General features: G+C 49.6%; 7 protein-coding genes across 7 annotated transcripts; 2 read left to right on the top strand and 5 right to left on the bottom strand.

Annotated features, from left to right (window-relative positions):
- Window positions 1-84: 84 nt before the first annotated feature.
- BJ212DRAFT_9068 (uncharacterized protein) lies at window positions 85-2,054 on the bottom strand. Its single transcript, XM_041344315.1, has 12 exons — window positions 1,646-2,054; window positions 1,527-1,591; window positions 1,382-1,464; window positions 1,198-1,335; window positions 1,107-1,134; window positions 914-1,049; window positions 835-852; window positions 740-770; window positions 606-675; window positions 494-554; window positions 411-443; window positions 85-358 (listed from the first exon to the last, which is right to left on the bottom strand). The coding sequence occupies exons 1-12, from the start codon at window positions 1,799-1,801 to the stop codon at window positions 248-250; spliced, it is 930 nt and encodes a 309-aa protein (XP_041199679.1). The 5' UTR covers window positions 1,802-2,054; the 3' UTR covers window positions 85-247.
- A 426-nt stretch (window positions 2,055-2,480) lies between these two features.
- Window positions 2,481-8,868, bottom strand: BJ212DRAFT_1474046 (kinesin domain-containing protein; the record flags this gene model as incomplete). Its single annotated transcript, XM_041339035.1, has 9 exons — window positions 2,481-2,737; window positions 2,798-5,114; window positions 5,167-5,278; window positions 5,334-5,828; window positions 5,880-6,706; window positions 6,764-7,597; window positions 7,654-8,071; window positions 8,123-8,759; window positions 8,814-8,868. The coding sequence occupies 9 exons, from the start codon at window positions 8,866-8,868 to the stop codon at window positions 2,481-2,483; spliced, it is 5,952 nt and encodes a 1,983-aa protein (XP_041199678.1).
- A 2,266-nt stretch (window positions 8,869-11,134) lies between these two features.
- Window positions 11,135-12,817, bottom strand: BJ212DRAFT_1256204 (WD40-repeat-containing domain protein; the record flags this gene model as incomplete). Its single annotated transcript, XM_041329774.1, has 8 exons — window positions 11,135-11,422; window positions 11,469-11,570; window positions 11,626-11,757; window positions 11,810-11,906; window positions 11,961-12,138; window positions 12,201-12,501; window positions 12,562-12,721; window positions 12,783-12,817. 8 exons carry the CDS (start codon window positions 12,815-12,817, stop codon window positions 11,135-11,137), a joined length of 1,293 nt encoding a protein of 430 aa, XP_041199677.1.
- A 342-nt stretch (window positions 12,818-13,159) lies between these two features.
- BJ212DRAFT_1443063 (TIM-barrel-protein domain-containing protein) lies at window positions 13,160-14,149 on the bottom strand (the record flags this gene model as incomplete). The annotated part of the gene is made up of 3 exons (XM_041337769.1): window positions 13,160-13,174; window positions 13,252-13,905; window positions 13,955-14,149. 3 exons carry the CDS (start codon window positions 14,147-14,149, stop codon window positions 13,160-13,162), a joined length of 864 nt encoding a protein of 287 aa, XP_041199676.1.
- A 157-nt stretch (window positions 14,150-14,306) lies between these two features.
- BJ212DRAFT_1474044 (uncharacterized protein) lies at window positions 14,307-15,530 on the top strand (the record flags this gene model as incomplete). The annotated part of the gene is made up of 1 exon (XM_041339034.1): window positions 14,307-15,530. One exon carries the CDS (start codon window positions 14,307-14,309, stop codon window positions 15,528-15,530), a length of 1,224 nt encoding a protein of 407 aa, XP_041199675.1.
- Window positions 15,531-15,737: 207 nt separating this feature from the next.
- Window positions 15,738-19,129, bottom strand: BJ212DRAFT_7852 (YT521-B-like domain-containing protein). Its single transcript, XM_041344072.1, has 8 exons — window positions 18,504-19,129; window positions 18,298-18,437; window positions 16,999-18,156; window positions 16,784-16,947; window positions 16,698-16,734; window positions 16,525-16,643; window positions 16,337-16,475; window positions 15,738-16,287 (listed from the first exon to the last, which is right to left on the bottom strand). The coding sequence occupies exons 1-8, from the start codon at window positions 18,772-18,774 to the stop codon at window positions 15,946-15,948; spliced, it is 2,370 nt and encodes a 789-aa protein (XP_041199674.1). The 5' UTR covers window positions 18,775-19,129; the 3' UTR covers window positions 15,738-15,945.
- A 1,974-nt stretch (window positions 19,130-21,103) lies between these two features.
- Window positions 21,104-22,290, top strand: BJ212DRAFT_1256779 (Alpha/Beta hydrolase protein; the record flags this gene model as incomplete). The annotated part of the gene is made up of 6 exons (XM_041329813.1): window positions 21,104-21,278; window positions 21,331-21,349; window positions 21,397-21,524; window positions 21,580-21,868; window positions 21,925-21,941; window positions 21,992-22,290. 6 exons carry the CDS (start codon window positions 21,104-21,106, stop codon window positions 22,288-22,290), a joined length of 927 nt encoding a protein of 308 aa, XP_041199673.1.
- Between the last annotated feature and the right edge of the window lie 14 nt (window positions 22,291-22,304).

The raw sequence follows: 22,304 nt of genomic DNA, 5'->3' as shown, positions 1-22,304 counted from the left end.
TAGGTTATCGCGCACTCGTTCTTTAACTTTCTTCATCGTTCTCGTACGTAGGGTCTTGAGCGTAGAAGCATCCAGAATACTGACTTCTCAGTTTCACAATAAGCTTGACCGCGACCCACAAAGCTATCCTCGGAAACGGGATACCATGTATTATAAATAGCTGAAATTACTCTAATGAAAAACTCTATGTGATGCTACTCCCAACATTTGGCATGGCAGACAGAATCCAAGAATAAGAACGAATCGCTTAAATAACGCAGTAGCCTCCATCCACGCGAACTTCAGCCCCAGTCATGAATTTAGATGCATCACTTGCCAAAAAGACAATGGCACCGGCCAAGTCCTCTGGTTCACCCATCTAGTTGTTCTCCCAGTCAATAGCGCGTCTAAATCAACTAGACTGAGCTCACCTTGCCCATAGGCGTCAGGCTCTCCCAGGTTTTCTGCACCACCATCAGCTTTCAATCGAACAAGTTTACCAGCGTGTACTAACCTTCAGATCTTGGTCATGGGCGAGGATCGTTTTGGTAAGCTTCGTCAACATATAGCCAGGACTTCATGACACGTATCAGCCCACAGCTAACCACGGGAAACATAAGACGAACCTCAGCGTATTAACTCGCACACCCTTCTTTGCCCACTCAACTCCCAAACTTGACGCCATGTGACGGACCGCTATCAGAACGTTATCGTGTCAGTGACCCATCCGATTTCCAGGGAGGATAGATTGCGGACGCACCCGCTTTCGAAGCATTGTAAGGTGTTTGCGGCTATCCCCGAGGCGATGCAGGGTCAGATCCTCTTAATGAATTTACCTCGGCATCAATAACTCACCTGCGGGATGTTGATAATCTGCACAAACACAGCGTCAGAGGCATTTCGAAAAGAGGAGCGTCTCCACAAATTAACATACCGATGCACTCATGCTAGCAACAAGGACGATGGAGCCCCCACCTTGCGGAATCATGTTCCGAGCGGCTTCTCGCGCAGTAAAGAAGGCCCCATGAACGTTGATGTCATACAAGCGCTTTATTCGGTCGAATGGGTAACTATGATGCGGTCGTCAGCTCCAAGGAGCGCTCCAACGCACGTCGAACGGAACTTACTCAAATGCAGAATAGTTCTCCACAATCCCTGCGCGTCACATCATGTCATTTCACGTTCTTGATAAGTGCTGCGGAAAGCAAAGGGATTTACCTGCAGATGCAACCACCGAATCCAATCGCCCGTACGTATCCATGACTTGCTCAAATGCGCGCTGAACAGATAACTCTGATGACACGTCGCATCCTACGCCAATCACGTTGAAGTCTTCCGGGGTCATGTCGCTGTTAACTTGATGCTCTTCAGTAGTGTCGTCAGCGCACAGCTAACTACGCACCGCATGCGTTTGAGACTAGTTCAGCAGCAGCAGCTTGCGCCTCACTCTCCTTCAGATCAACAATAGCCAGTTCCGTGCATCCCCTACAATCCAAAACGAATCAGGCCTTCATCACGGTAAAATTAAGCAGTTCAGAGAGACGAACGATTGTATGAATGCTCGACAGAATTCATTACCTAGACCTCTGGCAGCACCAGTGACTAGACAGACCTGAAAAATAGTTAGACAGCTCAATCGAACCAAAAGACGAACTGAAAAACTCACCTTTCCCTCAAGAGAGAATGAAGGAAGAACACGAGGAACACGTTTCGGTTTTGTTGGCGCTGTACTCTGGAATCTCACACAAGATTGAACAGTGCGGGTGAGGACAGTTGACCGCTGAACGGCGGGGACAGTACGAGCAAAAAAGCTGAAGAACATAACGATGTGGGAGACGGAGGGTGGGAGGAGGCAAAGTTTGGTTGAGAAATGGAATTTAAAGTCGCCGCCTTAGCCCAGGCTTGGTATGCTACATAATAAGCCGGTCCGACCAAGACACCACTTACGACATTTCTCCACTCAAATTTTGCGGGGAATACGGCCGCGGGGAAGACTCAAATTATTCCTCAAACCATTGTCAACATTCATAACAAAACCATCTTCAAACACATTGCTTCTTGTACATTCATAAACATCTTGGAAGGACTGGTATCGTACAGACAGCGTGGAGTAGTTTTCTTTTACCAGGTTCCCATGCTGGATGTCTGAGGGCACGTTGTACATGGGACTCGCGAACAGCGACCGACGTGAACGCCACGGTAACGGCACCTTTCAAGCGGATCATAACCGAAATACGAACTAGCAAAGATCCGAACTGTACTGTATTATATCAGGGAAGTAGCCAGTACGGACAAACATACCAGGGATACCCATAGTAGACGCGATAAACTAGCTCCACAGCCAAGGGGTATCAAGAGACAAGAGACAAACGCTAACTGATCTCGCAGCTCGCGAAAACTGGTATAATAAGCATGGTGCAAAAAGGATAGGCATAGAGGTCCGACCAGGGTCGCAACAGCTCACAGGCCGAAAAAATATGGATGCAGACTTGATAGGCACGCTATAGACAGGCAAACTTCGATTTCCGTTTTTGTAATTCCTCCATCCGAGAGTCGAGCTGCGCGCGAGCACGTTCCTTCGCACGTCGTTCTTCGTCAAGACGCGATTCGAGGGATTGTTTCTCTTCCACAATCGATTTCCGAACAGTAACAACCTCACGGCGCGCTTCCTGTAACTCGTTACGAAGGCCCTCATTTTGGGAATTGAGCAAGTCTCGCTCCCTCGCAAGCTCCGTTGCTTGCATGCGCGCTTTGCGGACTGCGAGACGGATATAAATGGTTAGTTCAAACATTACGGTAAGCAGGAAAGAACACATACGATTCTTCTCAGAGTCGCTCAGGGATGTCTCTAGTGTACTCACGAGATCCATGTGAGTAGCCAAATCACTCTCACAGTGAGATAGCTGTTTGTTGAGTGTTTTGATCATCACCTCCTGTTCATCGATATACTTCGCTTGGTCCTCGAGTTTGGCAGCGATGGCCTTGGAGTCCACTTGAGGGCCGTTTGGTGCAAGTACAGAGGCGACTGACGTAGCAGAAGAGTCGGTAGAGTCTTTCGAAGACGTAGTGGAAGATTGAGTAGATAAACTGAACTGGGATTCCTGAGTTTTCGGCGCTGGTGGCGGTGGCATGGATGGCGGGGGTGTGGGAGGAGGAAGCTTGGAGGCCATACCGTTGATACGAGTAAAAGAGATATTGCGATCAGGTGTTGCCCGTGGTGTCGAGGTCTCCTGGGCGATCGGCGTGCGTGCAATCTGCATTTGCATGTCGCGCAAAGCAGTCTCCTGCTTATTCTTCTCCACTTGCAAGTTATCTTTCTCGTCTTTAACGCGCTGAAGGTTCTCTTGCATCTCAGCGATAAGGGAGCGATGTTTGTCGAGCTCGTCAACCAATGACTCGCGTTTGGATGCTTCCTTGATAAACGTGGCCCGTTCTGACCGTGTCTTCTCCAGTTCAGCCATCAGTTTGGTGATCTGTGCCTGAAGGTCTACTTTCTCTGATTGTACACCAACCAAACGTGTTTCCAAGGATGACATCGCGGTCGTCTGTTCGGACACGGCCAATTCGTACTGTGCACGCACTGCCACAAAGTCGCTTGCGGCAGCTTTGTGAGCCTCAAGCTCCTGAGCAAGCGATTTGTAGCTTTCGCGCATCGTGGTGCGTTCAGCGGAGTGCTTCTCCTCGAGTTCAGTTACTGCCGACTGTGAACGCTGCCTCTCTGCAAGCACTCCTCGTTCATTTTGTTCCTGAACATCCAAGATCGTGACTTTGTGGGACTCTAGTTCTTGATGGAGACGATCTTGCTCCTTGCGGAGAGCATCACGCTCGTCAGAGTGTTCCTGCTCAAGGCCGGCAACAGTGGTAGCGAGGCGTTTCCGTTCCTCAGCAAGCACGCGCTCACTTGCTGTTCGAGACTCTTGGAGGTCGGAAGCGTGCTTTTCTTGAGTAGCGACAAGGGACGCTTGAACTACGGCGAGTGACATCTGGTGTTCAGATTCAAGATTCGCGATTGCTGCTGCGTGGGAGGTGAGGAGAGATGCGTATTCTTCCTGAGCCTTTGCAACCGCGTTGTCGAGCTCAGAGGTATGCGACAACTTGAGCCGAGCAATCTCTTCATCGTGGCCACGAGTGATCTGTAGCAGTGACACTGCGTGCTGTTCTGTCAGAACCCGAGTAGCGGATATATGCTCCTCGCGCAACTTCACAACTGTAGCAGCTGTGTCTTCTTCCAGACGTGCCAGGGCCTTCGTGAGCTGCTCCACTCGAGCTTCCGACTCCTCCCTGAGGACAGCCATGGCGGTGGCATGCTCGGATTTCAAATGCTCGCGCCTTGCTCTGTAGTCCTCCTCTTTGTTCGAAAGGAGGCGCGCATGTTCAGTTTTGAGTTTCTCTACATCCTCCGCATACGCAGCCTCCTTTCTTGCAACGGCAGCGGCATGCTCGTCCTGAAGGTCACGGAGTGCCGAATCACGAGATGACTCCGACTCTGACAGGGAGCATTCGCGAGCTTTCTCAGACATGCGAAGCTCGCTAGCGTGATCCTCACGCAAGCGCTCAAGCATCGCAGCAGCTTCGGTAGCTTGCCTTTGCAAAGCATCTGCGTGGTCCTTGCGAAGTTTAGTGAGCGCATTGTAGTACTCCTCTTCGGTGCGGTGGAGGTCGGTGGCTACTTGCTCGTCTTTAGACTTCAAGACTTCTGCATGGTCGGCCTTGGATTTGGCTATAGCATGCTGATGCTCTTCGATGGTGCGCTCGAGAATCTCCTTAGCCTCTTGAGAATGTCGCTGGAGGACCTCTTCATGTTCAGCTTGGAGCTTGCCGAACGCACTCTCATGCTCCTTGAGGGCCTTCTCGAGAGCTGCAGATGCCTCTGACAGCTGTTCTCGTAAAGTATCAAGAGATGTCTCATGCTCGTCTTTCAGGCAAGAGATTAATTCCTCGATCTCGATTCCTTTCGCACGAAGAGCATCCTCGTGCTTGAACTTTAGCCCCGCAAGCTCGGCAGCGTAACCCTCCTGAGCTATCTTGATGGATGCGAGAAGCTCCGCCTCACGCTGCTTGACTGCCTCCAACTCCAAAAGATCATCGTGGTGTTTGGCACGAAGACCTTCAAGTTCGGTCGACATGTTCAGCGCCTGTATGCCATCAGTATCTGATAGGCATGATAGTCGAGAGTTTTCTGCCTACCTGATCCCTAGAAAGAGTGGTCAACTCATCGTGCGCACGTTGCACCACAGCAAGTTGGCCATGAAGGGAGTCAACGAGTTCTTTGTGCTGAGACTCCTTCTGTGCCATAGACCTGGACAGTGGATGAAGAATCAGAAAACAGAATAGGATGTAGGCTATGAACATACAGCATAAGTTCATTTAACCTGTCAAGCGATTCATCGACATCGTTATCAGGTACATCGCTATCGACATCAGGGATGAGATCGTGATGTAGCTTCATGCTCTTTCGAACGGCGTCGAACTTCTGAATCGTCTTGGGCGAAAGGTGTGTCAAATCGTCGGCCTCTATAGATTGGAGAGCATGCGGTTCAACCGGAGTTGGCGCTGTCTGTTCCTTTTCGTTCAGCGAAGACTCAAGAGTGCTAATTTCAGCTTCACGCTCCCTAAGAACCTCTTGCAAGCGCATAATCTCCTTCTCCATACTCACCGCAGAGCGCTGATCACTGGGAGTGGTAGCGCCAGTAACACTGGAAAGAGAGATGGAGAGGTTCGGGCGATGCGATGGAGAATGCGAGACGGAACCACTGCTTCCGTGGCTTGATATCGAAGCCTCTCGAGACCTCACTGATGAGAGCTCCTGTGAAAGCGAAAGCGATGGCGGCAACGACTGAAGTAATGCCCTGCAAAAAAAAATCAAACTCGATGAAAGACAGATGTCATTCGAAACATACCTTCCGTGAAGAGAATCTACGGAGGCTGCCTGCCTGAAAAAAAGACGTCGACCAGCTGCATCATATACAGGGTCAGCAAGACTGTCTCGACTCTTGGATGACGTCTTTCGACGACGGAATAGCGGGGTGTCCGCTTTATCAACGGCCGAAGTCTCCGGGATCATCGGATTACTGAGTTTAGCTTCCTGGATTTGAGCAGCAAGATCAGCAATCTCCTGAAGGGCGTCCTGGTACTTCTTCGAAACAGACGAAAGATCTATGAGTGTCGCAGCGTGAGTTTGCCGTAGGGCGACCAATTGATTCTCCACGGAAAGGTCCACAGTAGGAGGCGTGCTGGCACCGGAAGCACTAGGAGAATTGACTTTGGTGCTCCCGCCGTTCAAGGACTCGAGACTACGTTTCGCCAGCTCAACCTCACCAACCACGTCACCAAGCCGGATGCGATCTTCGTTGACTTCCTTCCTCTTTCGCTCCCAGGCTTCCATCTTCTGCTCCAGTTCTTTAACCTTCCTCTCCCTTGCTTCGAGATCAGTCCGCCAACTAGCACCGTCTTGGCTGAGATTCTCCAAGCGTGTCGTCAGAGCCTCTACCTCCTCTCTTCGACGCTCACAGTCATTCTCGAGCCGCTCGATCGTCTGCTGCAGGGTTAGCACCGATTCATCGGAGCGAGCGAGGCGAGCTTCAAGGTCAGCTATGTACGAGGCTGAGTGCGATTCAGCCTCCTTATAACGAGAGACCTCGCGCTTCAGGTCAGTCAGTGACTCGCTCGATGACATAGATGTTTCGTCACAACACTTCATCTTCTCCTCCAGGTCACGGACGTAAGCCTGTGTTGAATAATTTGAATTAGAAATGTGCTTTGATTTAATAAAGTCATTGCGAACCTCAGTTGATGCTTCCCGTTCCGTAAGCTTTGCCAGTCGCGTACGGAGTTCCTCAACATATAATTCAGTCGCAGAATGTCTCTCGGTGATCTGAGCAAGCTCTTCTTCTTTTTCCTCCATCATGTCATTGGTCAGTCGAAGCGCAGCGCGATTGAGGCCGAGCTCAGCCTCCATGGCGCTGATGGTCTTCTCGTATTCCTCGATGACCGGTCCAACAATCTCCTCGTATTTAGCCGTACCGCCAACAGTTCCGCCAGATGAAGTGCGGTGACGCTCGCCAACCTCGCGACGTAAGCGAGTCAGGTCTTCCGTCCGCTCCACGTATTTCTCGCGTAGACTCTCGTAATTATTCTGAAGCTCTGTCATTTGTGTAAGGATCTTTTTGGAGTTTCCCTCCGTTACCTCACCAACGGCTGGAGAGGTAGAAGAAGTGATGGTGCCACCTTCTTTGAGTTGTTTGACCTCCTTGCGAAGACGCGTGACCGTTCCTTGTAGCCATTCGATATCATCCCAACCATCTTCCCTTTCGTTGACAATTGCACGGTTCTTGATATTTCGGGCGCGGTTGGCATACTTCAGAGTGTTGACAGTTTCACCAATGTTCCATTCCGTGGGACTGACACAAGCGATCATGAGAGTGTGTGCATTGCCCCCAAGCGAGTCTTGAAGGAGGCGGGTGAGCTTGGAGTCGCGATAGGGGACGTGAGAGTTAGTATGTGACTTCGCACGTGAAGGGTCACCTAGCGCCGATATGACGTTACCGAGAGCGAGAAGACCGCTGTTGATGGAGATTCCTTCTTTGATTCGCTCCCCCGCAGCAGCGGTACGTTTTAACTGTAATGTAAGTTAGCATATCAAAATTTAAGACCGAAATTGCATGCATAACATACGCGCTCCGAACCGGCCAGGTCGACGAAGTGAAACTTGGACACTATAGTGGTCCACTCGCCGCCCTCATCATCATCTTGCCGATTATCGGGAGGACGAAGACCAAGAGAGCTTGCAGGACGCAGTCCTCCGCCTCGTCCCATAGCTGCCTGGAAACTCGGAGTCGATGGCCTACCCATGGTAGGCGACGATACTCTTGCATTAGGAGAGCTGCCACCTGTGTATAATGATCCAGGACGAGCTAGACGCGAAGGAGAACGGCCGCCAGGTGGTAATGGTGAGGATGAGCGAGGTGGTACGCCTGAGCCAGTGTATTTCTTCTGGGTCAGTGTTAGAGAAAAGATCGCATGCGAACGAGACGATTGAGCGTTCATATCCGTTTCATTCGTTCTTCTTATCGCGGTTCCCTGTCGGATAAGGCTATAAAATGCGTCTTCTCAGCTAAGTCATTGCTTAAGGAATAAGACTTACTGCATGACTTCAGTGCTATTTCGCACCGTCACTTCACGTAGGCCGCCCCAAATTATGGATCCATCTTTCCCTTCCCTAATCTGTACCTCGCGCCGCAACCCAGTTGCCTCGTCGGAACTGAGCAAGTCGATCAAATCCTCGTTATACACTTCTATAAATGACCCTTTTATGCTGTAATTCCAGGTCCCGCCACGTTGTTCTTTAAGTTTTCTCGCCTGCGAGAATATAGTAGACACGGCTCTCGGTATGATACCCATACCATTATTAGGATCTGAGGGGTCGGCATCAAGGTCCACACCAGTCATGGTAAATGTCTTTCCGCTGCTTGTTTGTCCGTAGGCGAGAATTGTACAATTAAATCCTTCCATGAAACGTGATATGAGGGGCTGGGCAGTGCTTGTGAAGAGTGAATGCTGGGTAACGGTGGGAGGATGGACTTGGTCGAAAGTGAACACCTGCTTTTTCCCGGCGGCAGTGGATGGAGTTGCGACGGCAGTAGCAGAACCAGATGCAGTAGGAGCAGCGGCAGAAGCATCTACGGTCACACTAGTAGAAGAAGTTCCATGAATGACAGTCCGTTGAAAACGAGCGGGAATGGATACAGTGTCCTGTGTAGTCGTTGGTCGTATGCGCAGAGCTATATTCAGAAAGTTAGCAACGGGTACGATAAAAAATCCAGCGCAAAGCTCACCGACTTGCACGGAAGTCGATGCGCCCGACGACGACGAGGACGACGAGGGCGCCATCGCAGTTGCTGACGAGAGTACTAGTTTACTTCACACAAATCTCACAAGAATTCCTGTATAACACCAAGTATAGCGGACGTTGCCGAATCGCTCCCGAAGACCAAGTTTGGGTCGTGCAGAGATTAAGGCTGATTAAGGTTGTAATACTTTATGTGATGGGCTACGACAGAAAAATGATATTTCGCTGTTTCATCGTAAGTAAGTAAATATCTGCGATATCTCCTGAGATCATTTCAGTGCTTGTATTCACACTGCACCACGTTGCATTTCAGATCATTTCACAACCCGTTCAACGGGTGTATCCACTGCCAGTGTGCAGGACATCAATATTACGACAAGTCCTATATAGCTGGAGTGGCGTCGCAGCTAGAACTTCGGCCAACGGTCATGAACGTTTTGTGCGGTGACCTCATCCGCATCAAGAGCGAGAACATTTTCGCACTCACTGTGGTATGTCTGTCAAGTTGCTGAGTGTCAAGCGAATTCGAATCAACCTTTACAGACTTGGCAGCTTTTTTTATATAATGCCTTTCCCACCATACTTGTCACCGCATCAGACAGAACGCACTCAATATACTGCATTTTTTTCAGCACAAACATGGAAAGAAGGGACTTTTCTAGTATTATGTAAGGTCCTTGGCAAGGGTTCGATGAAATCAAGCAACGTACGTTGTGACGAGTCCTGGGAAGCTGTCGAACTTCATTTCAGGGACTCCGTTCTGATCAGTGAACAGGAAAGGCGCGTCGACACAAATCCGGTTCGTATCGGCGCACTCAGCCTATGTGTGAAAGCAGAAGCCGCTCCCTAAAGATAAGTTCCAGGCGATACAGATGCGTACGTATAATCACTATCATCCCAAAAGAAAAGAAAAACATAGATTCTATACTATATGTCAATTGCCCGTGTATACGTGGTTGTCGACGTTAAGGCGTTAATTTTTTTTTAATTGCCCAGGCTTCTTCAAGGTTCCTGTCTGCCGTAATGTATTAATTATGATTCCCCATAGGACGCCTGGTAAAAAGGATATTCCTGTCCGTCCATGTCCATTTTCCTCTGCGAAGGTGCATTAAAATTCATTCGTGCATTCCTTTTGTACATGAAATGGCATGCACCTCGATTATGTATATCAGGATATCCTCTGACGACAAGCTGAATAACGACAACAAAGTATCAGCCTTAGAGTCGAGTGGAAGGAGTAGCTAATGGGACATAACTTACAACCGTTTGCAAAAAGTATAAGGACTCCAAGGACAAAAGCCTTTGTCTATGGCTTTTGACCATTGGACAGCAAGGTGTGAGGGTACCTCAGTTAGATGAGGATATGTCGAGACACTGGTTCGCTAGCGGGCGATGAAAGGAACTTTCCCGGTCTGGGAAGTGACAACAAAGAAGAGTATTGCAGTATCGGTTCAAGATAGGTAATATTGTTGTATTTGCACATAGACAAACAGACATTTGGAGGTGCATCGTGGGACGGAATAGTGCGGGTGTGGCTAAAGAATTGAAGGCGAATAAAGCAATTGACCACTTCGAGCGCGCAGCTTTGTGCTCGATGTCATACAGTCCGAACTGTGAGCAGGAAGGGTGTCTGTAAAAGCATACCATCGTTTAGTATATAAACAGTAAGAAACAGCGCCCGAAGGTTGAAAAGCGCGTATATTTGAGATAGCACTTGACCAGGTAGCCACCGTATCGCCGGCAGAGGTATGAAAGACATCCGAATATCTGGCGTAGTCACTGAAGACAGGTTTGGCACGAACACCGAACTCTTCCAGGTAATTGCTTCCAGTGGCTTCAAACTCGTCGGCGATGTGCTCTAACAAAACCAAAACGACACGATGTTCGGATCCACCTTCAAACTCATTGGCAAGCCCCGAAGACAGTCCATATCATGCCGAGTATTGTGAATTTGATGGCACACAGTTTAACTGCCGTTTCATGCTGTTCCGTTTGCGAAGATCCCGAATTTATCTTGTATAGCTGTTACAACTTGAATATATAGGAGTAATATGGGTATGTTGAAGAAACCGAATCTTGAGAGCGAAAGAAAGTTCGTGAATGAATGATCGTGATGGATTTGTCGTAAGGAGAGTCATGATGCGCTGTGCCTAGTAGCCAAACTAGTAGTGCATATCAGCTCCTGCTACCAGACCCATGAGAAAGACACAAGGACTCACTAAGGCCTCGCAGAGGATGGGAACGAAGTACGAAAGCGCATATACTGCCAAAATTCAAAGTGTAGCTTAAGCTCTCTGAGTGAATGCATCATGGAAGCCATATCTTGATTATCTGGTCAACGCCAGCCGATGCGACAACATTCACAAGCTTTTCTGCTTCGCCAACCTTCGCGTCCGCGCCATTTGATTTCGCTGTGGAAACCCTCTGCCGACCCCATGCAAGTGTTGCTACAAAGTGAGAATGTGCCTCCACGGTCTTCATGCATCGTCCTGTGGACAGCTCCCACACACGTATTGTCTTGTCGTCTGCCGCCGACAGAAGGAGCTTGCCGGAGGGGTGGAAGACAAGTGCGCGCACCCAGTTGTCATGTCCAGCCTAGGGAAAATCAGTAAGCATCTGTGGCGAAGGAAAGTATACATACAAGGTTCTTAATCATCTGTCCGCTCTGGACGTCCCAAAGCTTGACGGTCTTGTCTCGGGATCCAGTAGCGACATAAGCCCCAGGACCCTTGGGACCTACGTTCTAGATAGGGATGGTTTGAGATGCATGATTGCTGCTGATAGTTATCTGGTCTTACTGGCAGGCCTGCAAGCTCGCGAATGGCGGCGTATGCAGCCACGGGTGCAAAGCAAACCGCCTCCAGCTCATTATCATGCCCTCTTAGCTCTCCTTTGCATTCTCCTGTCAGGGGATCCCATAGTTTTGCAGTCTGAATTCTCAAATATGAAAGGATGTTTGTTGAACGAAAGATGAAGGCTTACCTTGTCTTTTGACGCGCTTGCAAGTAACCGGCCGTCATCTGAGGGCACTGCGCAACGCACCCATTCTGAATGACCGGAGATCGTTCGTACTAGATGTCTTTATCATATGTGAAGTCAGCTTTCTAAAATAAATGCGGAAGGGCATTCCTACGTTGATGCAACATCGAAAACGCGAATTGTGCTGTCTCGACTTGCACTGACGATATATTGATCTCCAGGCATGAATCGCACCGAGGATACCGAGTGATCATGTCCTGATAGTGTCTTTGTGTTCTTCCACTCATTTTCAGAGTCCCATATCTTGATAAATAGGTCAGACGAACATGTCACTGAACGTCATCACCGATACGGACTCATCAACGGTGCTTGCACACACGTGCATGTCACTCACCGAGCAAGTGTCCCTTGTGGTCAAAATCGACATCATGGACGGCACGGTGGTGTCCCTTTAATGTCCGTTCGAACTCGCCTGTTTCCCAGTCCCATATCTTCACTGTTGCATCCTCGCTTGCAGAGGCTAATATCGAGTACTGTGGATGGAAAGCGACACGCGTAATGTGACCTCTGTGGCCAGTCAATACGTGTGCTGCGGGGGCGCGAGGTACCCAATCTGCCTGCATTGCGGCACGTTTTGATGGGGCAATGGATAATTCCTCTTGAAGAGATGCATTTCGGGTCTCGAGATCCATGATCTGCAATGACACATGAGTTCGATCATCAACATGATGATAGATGCACATCTCGGAACGCACCTTCTTCTGCAACCGTATAACGCTGGTCCATTTCTTCTCCAACAGACCCGCGTACTTGGCCTTGGGGTCTGGTGTATACTCCACTCCAGTGTCCTCCTTTAGTGCGTTATAAGCTGCTGTGAAATTGCTTGTATGCAGGTACTCTAGCATGGATTTATGTCTACATCGATACACGGTCACGGTCAGTAGTAGACAAATGTTCCGAAGCCCGGTTCACGCACAGTTCATCTTTTTGACGGTCTGAAAGGAGCGCCATTCTGATTTCGAAAACTTGTGGGCCGCTTGAACGCAGTTGAGCTAAAAGCTATGTGATACAACGCGTCAACAGATGTTGTCACTAGTACTGTGTGGTCCAATTCGACACAGGTCAAGATCTTGTTTTGCCTTGTTGATTCCACAAGTCGCGCTGTCCAAGTACTACCGAACTTTGGTAGATGTGGTTGTCATTGGTCTATCACACAATTTCAGTCTGCATTTCAACTATGGTTTATATGATACTTATACGCTGGATCATTCATTTCTCAGCTATCTAAATAAATTTGATACCTAGTGCTATCGGTATGCAGTGTCACTGGTAGGCCCCCTGTCAGCTGCTACCTCAATTGAAAATGGTCTGGCACATTTTCAATACGGTCACTGTGTGTTTTCACGGTCAGTTCTGACACTCGAATATGGTTTCGTTATTCTTACCAGGCGGGCAGTTAAACGGATTGATTTAAATTCCTGAGCAACCTCCTTCATGGCGAACTCGACTGGCAGCCGCTCGAGTGAACTAGCACCAAAGAACCCATGAATTCCCGGAACCCTTTCAATGACATATCTTGCATCTGATGGGGTGGCAATAGGACCGCCGTGGCAAAGAACTATGATTTCTGGTTTGATTTTCACAGCTGCATCCAGAATTCTCTTAACCCGGACCACGCAATCATCGAGGGTCAACGCAGTTTTGGCACCAATAGTACCGCTCGTCGTGAGGCCCATATGAGCTACGATGACATCAGCACCCGCCTCCGCCATTCGTTCGGCCTCGTCGACGTTGAAGACGTATGGTGTTGTCAGCAGATCGAATTCGTGTGCCATTCGGATCATCTCGACCTCCTTCTCATAGCTCATTCCTGTTTCCTCCAGGTTCTGTCGAAATACACCGTCAATGAGGCCAACTGTAGGGAAGTTCTGGACTCCGGTAAAGCCCAGGTCTTTGACCTCCTTCAGCAGCTGTGACATATCCCGAAATGGGTCTGTTCCGCATATGCCTGCTAAGACCGCCGTATCTTTTACGATAGTCAGAGTTTCACGGGCCATTTCTAGCATAATGGCATTCGCGTCACCGTAAGGCATCAGACCCTAAACGATCAATCAGCTGGTTTTCTGCGGAGATAGCAAGACCACGCACTGCCAGGGACCCTCGACCAGCCATCCGATAGCGACCCGAGTTGTATAGGATAATGAGGTCAATTCCTCCTGCCTCTTGTATTTTTGCACTCAGCCCAACACCTGCTCCTCCGCCCACAATCGCCGTCCCTCGGCTGATGTTATCTCTCAGCCGCTTTAGCACCTGCTGTCGCTTCGATATCGCCTTCCCCGTCATTGTGGACCTCTGATGAGAATAGTGCCCCGCATTTTTCCACGAGCAAAACGAGCTTCGTCTCGCATCCACATGTATGACATAATCCTGGGCGGCGCCCAGGCTTCATATCGCCAAACGTGTTGCGCCAAGGTCTCCCAAACCTTGATCTGCGTCAACGATGCCACCCACTGTTGCAGTCATAGGTACCTGCGACACCAAGTTGGAGGCTCTTCTCTTCCTTAAACGTACTGTTCAGTCAACTGTCATCTGCGATGCTATCCTGATCGACATCGGGTCCTATCATCCATCTGGTTTGCGGGACATCGACATTCCCCGCTCAGATGTGCTGAGGGAATGTACAACCACTATCCATAATGCATCTTCCCGCGGAGAAGTCCTGGAGACTATGACCATCGCCTTGACGCAACTTCTGGCACGTCTACACTCAACTCAAAGTATCGCAGGGGTCATTGGCGCGGGAGGCTCGGGTAATACGAGCGTCTGCACGAAAGCGTTCCGAGATGCCCTACCCATCGGTTTTCCTAAGCTGATGGTATCCACCATGGCATCGGGGAACGTCGCCCACTATGTGGGTGAAACGGATATCACAATGATGTATTCTGTCGTCGACGTCGCTGGCATGAATCCAATACTAGAAGTTATCCTAGAAAATGCAGCACGTGCCATCTCAGGGATGGCGAAACATTCTCTTATTCGCGCGGATTTGAAGTCATCACGCCCGACTATTGCAGTCAGCATGTTTGGTTTGACCACTCCCTGTGTGCAGGTTGCAACCCAGAAGCTGGAGGAACTGGGATACTCTGTAATGACGTTCCATGCCACAGGTGCTGGGGGTTTAGCAATGGAGAGACTCGTCTGCGAGGGCCATTTTGTTGGGGTTCTTGACATCACCACTACTGAGCTTGCGGATGAGCTAGTGGGTGGTGTACTCACCGCTGGTCCTCATCGCCTTGAGGCAGCAGCAAGATGTGGTATTCCACAGGTAGTGTCGGTGGGAGCCTTGGATATGGTAAATTTCGGACCAGCAGACACCATTCCGAAACAGTTCCAGGGGCGACTGTTCCACCATCATAACTCTTCAGTCACTCTGATGCGCACTTCCCAAGAGGAATGCTCAAAGCTCGGTCAGATCATGGTAGAAAAGCTGAAGGGAGCGCCCACCGATAAGACACGCGTTATCCTGCCCTCGCGAGGTTTCTCGGGTATCGACAAAGACAAAGGTCCATTTCGCGATGCCGAAGCAGACGGTGCTCTGCTGGACGCACTGAAGAGTGGTTTGCCGTGTCTGGTGGAAGAGCTTGATGTGGATATCAATGACCCTTCTTTCGCATTGAGGGCAGCCCAGGCATTGCACGAGCTATTGCAGGCGGACGGACAGTAGATTGCGATGTGGTGGAAATAGCAATGAAATTCTCGACTTCTGTAGTATAGATAGGGAATAGCAGGCAAAACAGTTACAATGTAGCGAACAAGCAGATATCCACGTCCATTCAAAGTCCCATGTCCATGGCCGTTGTACAGCTGCAGTGTAAGTAGCAATGATGACAGCATATCCGGTCTTGGTGAATGTGCGACAAGGGAGACAAGAGAGGCTATGGTTACATTATTGAACGAGAAAGAGAAAGATGGAGAGATGGAGAGATGGAGAGACTCAACATGGGTGACGGATATACAAACTAGGGAGTACATTCGGCGCAAAACATAGAAATCTATATCCAACGTTAGTGATCGAGGAACTTTTCGCAGCCCTCTGTAGAGGGAAAGGGAAAGGTCATAAAATCGTGAAGACGCTAGCTTTAGTAGGGCACGCTGCCCATACCCATGAAGTTCTGTCCAGGGGGCCCAGGGCTGGGGTGACGCATGACACTCTGGTGCATGGCCTGAGTCTGCTGCATGCCGAAGGGTGGGCTCATCATGCCCATCCCCATTTGCATGGAGAGCAAATGTGGAGACAAAGCACCACCCATGGCCGGCGACATTGTGCCGTACATAGCGGGGGTGTTCGCCATGTTCGCCATGTTCATCGGGAACATGGCCTGTTGTGGGGGAGGTGACTGCGATGGTGGTGTGGGACCATCGGATGTTCCCCCTTGTTGATGTTGCTGCTGATTCACCTGCATCTTCTGCATTGCTTGAAGCTGCTAGCGATGTGAACACCAACTGAAACGTAAACTCTCCGTTACGCACCTCGTAAAAAGCAAAGTCCTGCAGCAGAGAAGTTCTCGCAGGGTGAGTATGGAATATACGGAGCATTTCTTGACCAGCTTCAGGTAACAACTCCTGGGTGTCTCGGGAGTTTGTCACTGGCTTGCGTTCTTGAGTGTTGCTAACCGAATGGTAAGCAGACAAGCTCTTCTGTTTGCATAGCAGCTTACTTCAAGCGGATGTGCCTCAAATTGGCATTCGGAATATCACGAACGAAAATCCATCGCACTTTGAACACACCTTTCCATTTGTCGGATGCCCATACCGTACTGCTTCTTGTGTAGTCCACCTACAGGGAAAATTAATATGACCCTTTGGAGGTCCGGGAGCAAAGGATACGCACTGGAGTTAACATTTCCGCCATTCCGCAAAAATGTCCACTGGGGTGAAGGTGAGCATATTTTAGTATTGAATCACCAAATCACTTGCCTGGCATTCACGCTGAAGAAGAGGTAGATGGGACCTCTCCCACCACATTCTTTGAAGGCCTTGTCAAGTCTCTTATTTCCGGGATCAGTGGAGCTCCATATCTCGTACTTCAGAGATTTGTGAACGTCATCTTCTGTGTATGACTTGATGACAAAATAGCGGGCCTAGGCAGTGTTTAATAAAGGTAGTAACATCCAAAGGAAACGAGAGCTTACAAAACCAGGACGAACATCGAAATTGGGCGGGTTATAACCTTTTCCAGCAATCAGGGTTGGAACGTCAACCGGAGTGTTGACGAACCCGGGAACAGGTTGGGCGTTGTTATCACCTTGTGTCTGTCCCTGGCCAAAGGAATTCCCCATTCGCGGAGCTTGACCGCCTTGTTGATTAAGATACTGCGAAGGAATGGATGGTACATTAGGGATGTTGCCTTTTTGACCTTGATTGTACCGGTAGTTCAGGTTGGGGTTAGAAGTGCGTTGGCCAAGTCTCTCTTTTTGCTCCCAAGACGTAGCACCGGTGGCAGCCATTGCGCGTTCAGCGTCATTCATGGAACCAGCCCGAGATTGATGCATTTGCTGTTGAGCACCAATAGACTGGGCGTACGCGGGGACGCTGGCAGGCGCCGGTCCGGGCTGTGCGGTTGGGGTCTTGCGCCCATCAAGATCAGTGTTCAACTGCAATTTGCGAGAGCCGTTGCCGGCGCCCTGCAGGTTCCCCGAGCGCACACCAGGGGAAAGGGCGGGGGGCGGATGAGTGGGTTGGAACCGGGGAGGATGGGTAGATTGTCCTGCTTGATATCCCATGTTGCTGACATAGAGATTGTTGTTAATTTCGAGGCCGGACAGAGCACGCGCCAGTTCGTCAGGATTTCCAGTTCCTGCCACGGAAAATGATCCACCAGGGGTCCGCCACTCTCCAGCGCCGGGCGTGTTCCACGGAGAGGACCGCCCCATAGGGCTTGTTGGATACTGACCTTGGCCAGCATATTGCTGCTGCTGCTGTTGGGCAGGTGCAGGGGACCGGGAGGCAAAGTAGGACTCGTCTTCGTAAGGATTGACAAGCTCCTGTTCCTCGATATACTCCTCCTCTCCGTGCGGGGGGCTTGGGCTATGTCCGACTGAGGGATGACGTCCACTTCCTTGCACAGTCCCAGCACGCTTGAGCCCCGAAGAGGTCATTTGCCTGACACCACTCTGAGCCCCATAAGTCAGGCTCTGGTGACGCCGCACGCCCGACCCGGCGGGAGGTGGGGAAGGGACGTGCGAAGTTGGATATTGAGGTGACAGAGGGGATGGATTGCCAGTAGACGACTGCGACTGGGCGTCAACGACATGTTGATGCTGGGCAGACTCAGAGTTGGACATATCGTGCTGTGGAAAGACGGGTGAGCGAAAAAGTTGCCAATGGAAAGGAGAGGCGTGACAAGTCCGATATTAACATATCCGTGGGGTGGAATTGGAACGTTCACTAGTAGCGTGGAGGATGTAGATGTAAATTAAGCAGTGACTCACTTCGTCGTCATTCTGAAACCCCCTCATTTCGCTTTCCCAGTCCTCTTCATCGCCTTCGTGGCCAGCGATGGCGGACAAACTATTCATAGTCCTTGGGGTGAGATTCCCCGCCTGTCGTGAGCTTTTCTGCCCATGGAAGGCTGGAGGGAATAGGAATTAATATAACGGTAAGCTACGAGGAGGGATCTGATGTAACTTTCACATACTCTTATACTTGGTGGGGAGAGAGCTTTGTCGGTGCAATGAGACCGTTTTCTCTCCCACTGCACCAACTCCACCAACCCAATCCTCGTCAACGACCTCATCATCCATCCATGGTGCTTGCTCCTGTGTTTCTTCACAAATGGGAGCACGGGCAGCAGCCCTCGCTGTGCGAGATGATGCTGAGATCGTGTGATGACGCCGGACACCACCAGTTAAAGGAGGAGAAGCTGGTACAAGAGGAGGGGAAATTTGATGTGTCCCCTGCGATGACATCGGCAATAATTTTTACGTCTTCACTGGAGAGACCAGCCAGAGAAAGTAGCTACTGATCAGAGCGATCTAGCAAAAATCAGAAGAGAAAGAAGAAAAAAGGAAAACGTGGGTGAAGTTGCCGACTGGTCCGAACTTCTCATACGCTCTATGAAAGCTGTCCCGTATTCCTGACTCAACTCATGGCAAACATCGTTGCATTGCATTGCATTAACACAGCACACAGCTGTGCCGTGATATACAGTACGTAGGATTATTAAACGGATCGTGAGTGGCAAAAGGTACTTAGGCACCGCAAGGTAAAGTAATAAGTATTTAGGATTGTCGAATCTGACAGTTAACAATACTGCATGTCGTACCCATGCTGGACTGTGCAGCGCCAGTAATTACTACTGCGACGGCCGCTATTATGAAGAAGGGTTCGTTCTGTTGAGGTCTTAGTACAGGAGCTAGGCCGCCATAACAATCAGTCGAGAAGGAATACGATACCGAAAGTAGCAGGAAAATAGGATCCCTGGAAGGGTTTCGCAAACTTTCCACTAATAAAGCTTATCAGAACCACCTCGCAGCAACAACAGAGCACCGCACGCTAGTCTCCTGCTAAGACAGCTGACTAAAGAGGCCCGTGTTGTACAGAACGTCGATATGTTCCGATTTTTCCCATCTACTGTGTCACCAGAGAGTAACGCGCGAAGAGTGAATGGATAATTTTAGTCACTCATGATACCTCAAACGGACATACTCACGGGTACAGAAGGCACCATATACATGGTAATTGGTCTTGAAGGACTTCCACAATGAAGAAGGTTGGTAGTTGAGCATATAATGACAACCAATACGATTGCTGCTGCAGGCGAATGAATTTCATATGCACTTCCGGCGGTGCACCACTCACGAGTACTCCGTGAACGAGGGAATGAATGAATGGCAGTGAAATTTCTTTATGTTCACGTGGCTTTGTGTTGTAGTTCTACTGCAACATGAGGGCAGAACAAACCCCGAGGTCTTCTTGTGGGATAGTGTATCGGGATAATCATTCAGGATTTTGCGACGGTGATCGCTGAACCGAATTGGCAGAAGTAAAGCTCTCTCGATCTCTGTGCAGCTGAACTGTACAGCAGATTCACATTCCTCGACACAGTGACGGTTGCAATACGGTTGCATGTGCCTAATTGATCATCAAGATTCAGCATTATTGGGCTACTGCGGCTGAACGTACCGCTACTCAAGGTTTGTTGGTGCTCCGGCAGTGACCATATGGTGGAACGAGATCAGGCCAAAATCTTATAAGCGATCATGATAAACCAAGAATAACTCAACTTGCCACCCGCCAACGAAACCCTTTCGGAACGAGCGGTAGGAAACAATCAGTGTGGCTGGGAAGCACCAATTATTGCCACTTTACCAGGCCACCTGAACATGTGGTTCGACCACGACGATCAGATAGGGTGACATTGAGAGTTAATGCAAATTTTGGGCCGCTCAAAGCAGTATCGGAGCGATTCCTGAACCGAGGTGCCGTGCAATTGATGGTTTACGCTGGTAATCATTTGGTGAGATATGATAATGGCGTGCATGACTCCAGCATCCCCAAATTCGGGAACAGTGACGGTTAATTTCGCCGCAGAAGTTCTAGCTAGATGCAGAGTTGGGGCACTCCAGGTTTTGGGGAGGGGCCTTGCAAAGCTTGTTCGTGTGCGGGATGTGTAAGTACTGCGAATTCTGCAGATACTTGCTACTAGGCAGTTTTTGGAACACCTGATAATCAAGCTAAAGCGCAAGTGCTGAGGGCAGAATTATGTACAGGCAACTCAAGTTGTGCCAGCAATGCCCAGCATGACCGGTAGAATTCTGGCAAAATCATCATAATACTTCTGCTGCTTCGCAAAATTTTCAAGGCTATATGATAATATGAATGTCAATGTATGGTAACTGTCACTAAGAAACACCATTAATAGAAGACTCATCAGCGCGTCCACATCCCACTAGGTCCGTCATCGCATGAGGCATTATCAACTATCATGATCTTGTCGTCAAGAGATTTCGGTGGAAGACTCCAGTCATCAATGCCATATAAGATGAATTGGAAGAATTCGGGGTATTAGAGCCTCCTGATATTAAGTTCTGCCGGACTCTGCCGCATCTGCCTGTAGGGGTAGTAGTGCCGGACTTTCAAATTTCAGTCACAGTACAAGGCTACTATAAGCACAAGGGTGTTGCCAGTTGCAGTTGAACGTCTGACGCCTGGGCACCGAGCGCCGAGCACCTGCACCTTCGTCTTACCGTCGCAATCGTGTAAGGCGGCTTGTCACGAGTCTGTTGCAAGGCCAAGATGGACGATTACTCCACTTTGCAACTTCCAGATGGAACTCAGTTAGCATACGAGGTGCTTGGCTCCGACCACAAGCCTGAGGGGGCATCGGTGCCGCTCGTGTTCGTCGGTGGAACCACATCCTGTCGGAGGGACGCGAGCAAAGTATCATCGCTACTAGCTAAACATCGACAAGGTGCGTGGTTAGTACACTGAATAAGTTATGTGTATAATTTGACTCGATGCAGTGTTGGTCTATGACCACAGGTAAGTGTCAAAGACTGCTTTCCGACTCCTTGTTTCACCATAGACAGGGGCATGGGGGATTCAAAGACTCGCAAAGATGACCCTTTTACTATTGAAACACTAGCAAGAGACCTTCTCTCTCTAATTCAGCATCTTCAGTGGAGCGAGGTTGCTCTTTGCGGACATTCCATGGGAGGTAGGTTCAAGGAAGGCAACTCACACCATAGCTCGCACCTCACGTGTCTTATAAGGTGTTGTCGTTCAGAGTCTTTTATTCTTACCCTTTCACCGCACGAACCCGACTCCCCTACGTTTTCATGTAACACATGTTGTACTCGCTTGTACTACATTCACACCTGTCCTGGACCCAAAATACGGACTGAAGTTCCCGAGGAGACCGACAGGACCCTTGACACGTGAACTAATCAGAGAGCTTGTGCGCCTCACTATGCTACCCAACTATGACCCCGAGTGGTTTGCCAGTGAAGCCAACCAGAAGAGAATTGAAGAGATCGTAGATCGCGGGTTAATTGGCAGGTCGTGCTCTTGCCTTTATCCGAGATGATCAGTGCTGACCAAATTGATGCAATATTCAGGCCATTTAAGACCATATGTAGGTATCCTTCTCCGAGTCCTCTTAGCGTAACGTTTATCCTGTCACAGTACAGCAAAAACGAGCAGTCTCTCAATATGATTTTACTGGTTTTCATTCTCGTCTGTCGCCAGACACTCAATTCATGATCATCCACGGTGAACTTGATCAGATCTTGCCTTTCTCCAATGTTCAGGGCTTTTTGAGGCTTATTCCATGGGCGCGTGTGGTGCCGGTAGGAGATGCACCAGGTTCGGTACCAACTCTTCGTTTCGGTCATGATTGGGTCGAGTACTTTGATCCCCAGGTTTGGTATGGGGTTTTCGAAGTGTTTTTGCAGGCTGGATGTAGGGAGAAAGCTCGGCTGTAATAACGATTCGACCG

This window comes from Suillus subaureus, assembly GCF_016647635.1.
Source record: "Suillus subaureus strain MN1 chromosome Unknown BJ212scaffold_1, whole genome shotgun sequence".
NCBI lineage: Eukaryota > Fungi > Basidiomycota > Agaricomycetes > Boletales > Suillaceae > Suillus > Suillus subaureus.
Note: the sequence above shows the minus strand (reverse complement) of the source record. Positions and strands in the feature narration are given on the sequence as shown.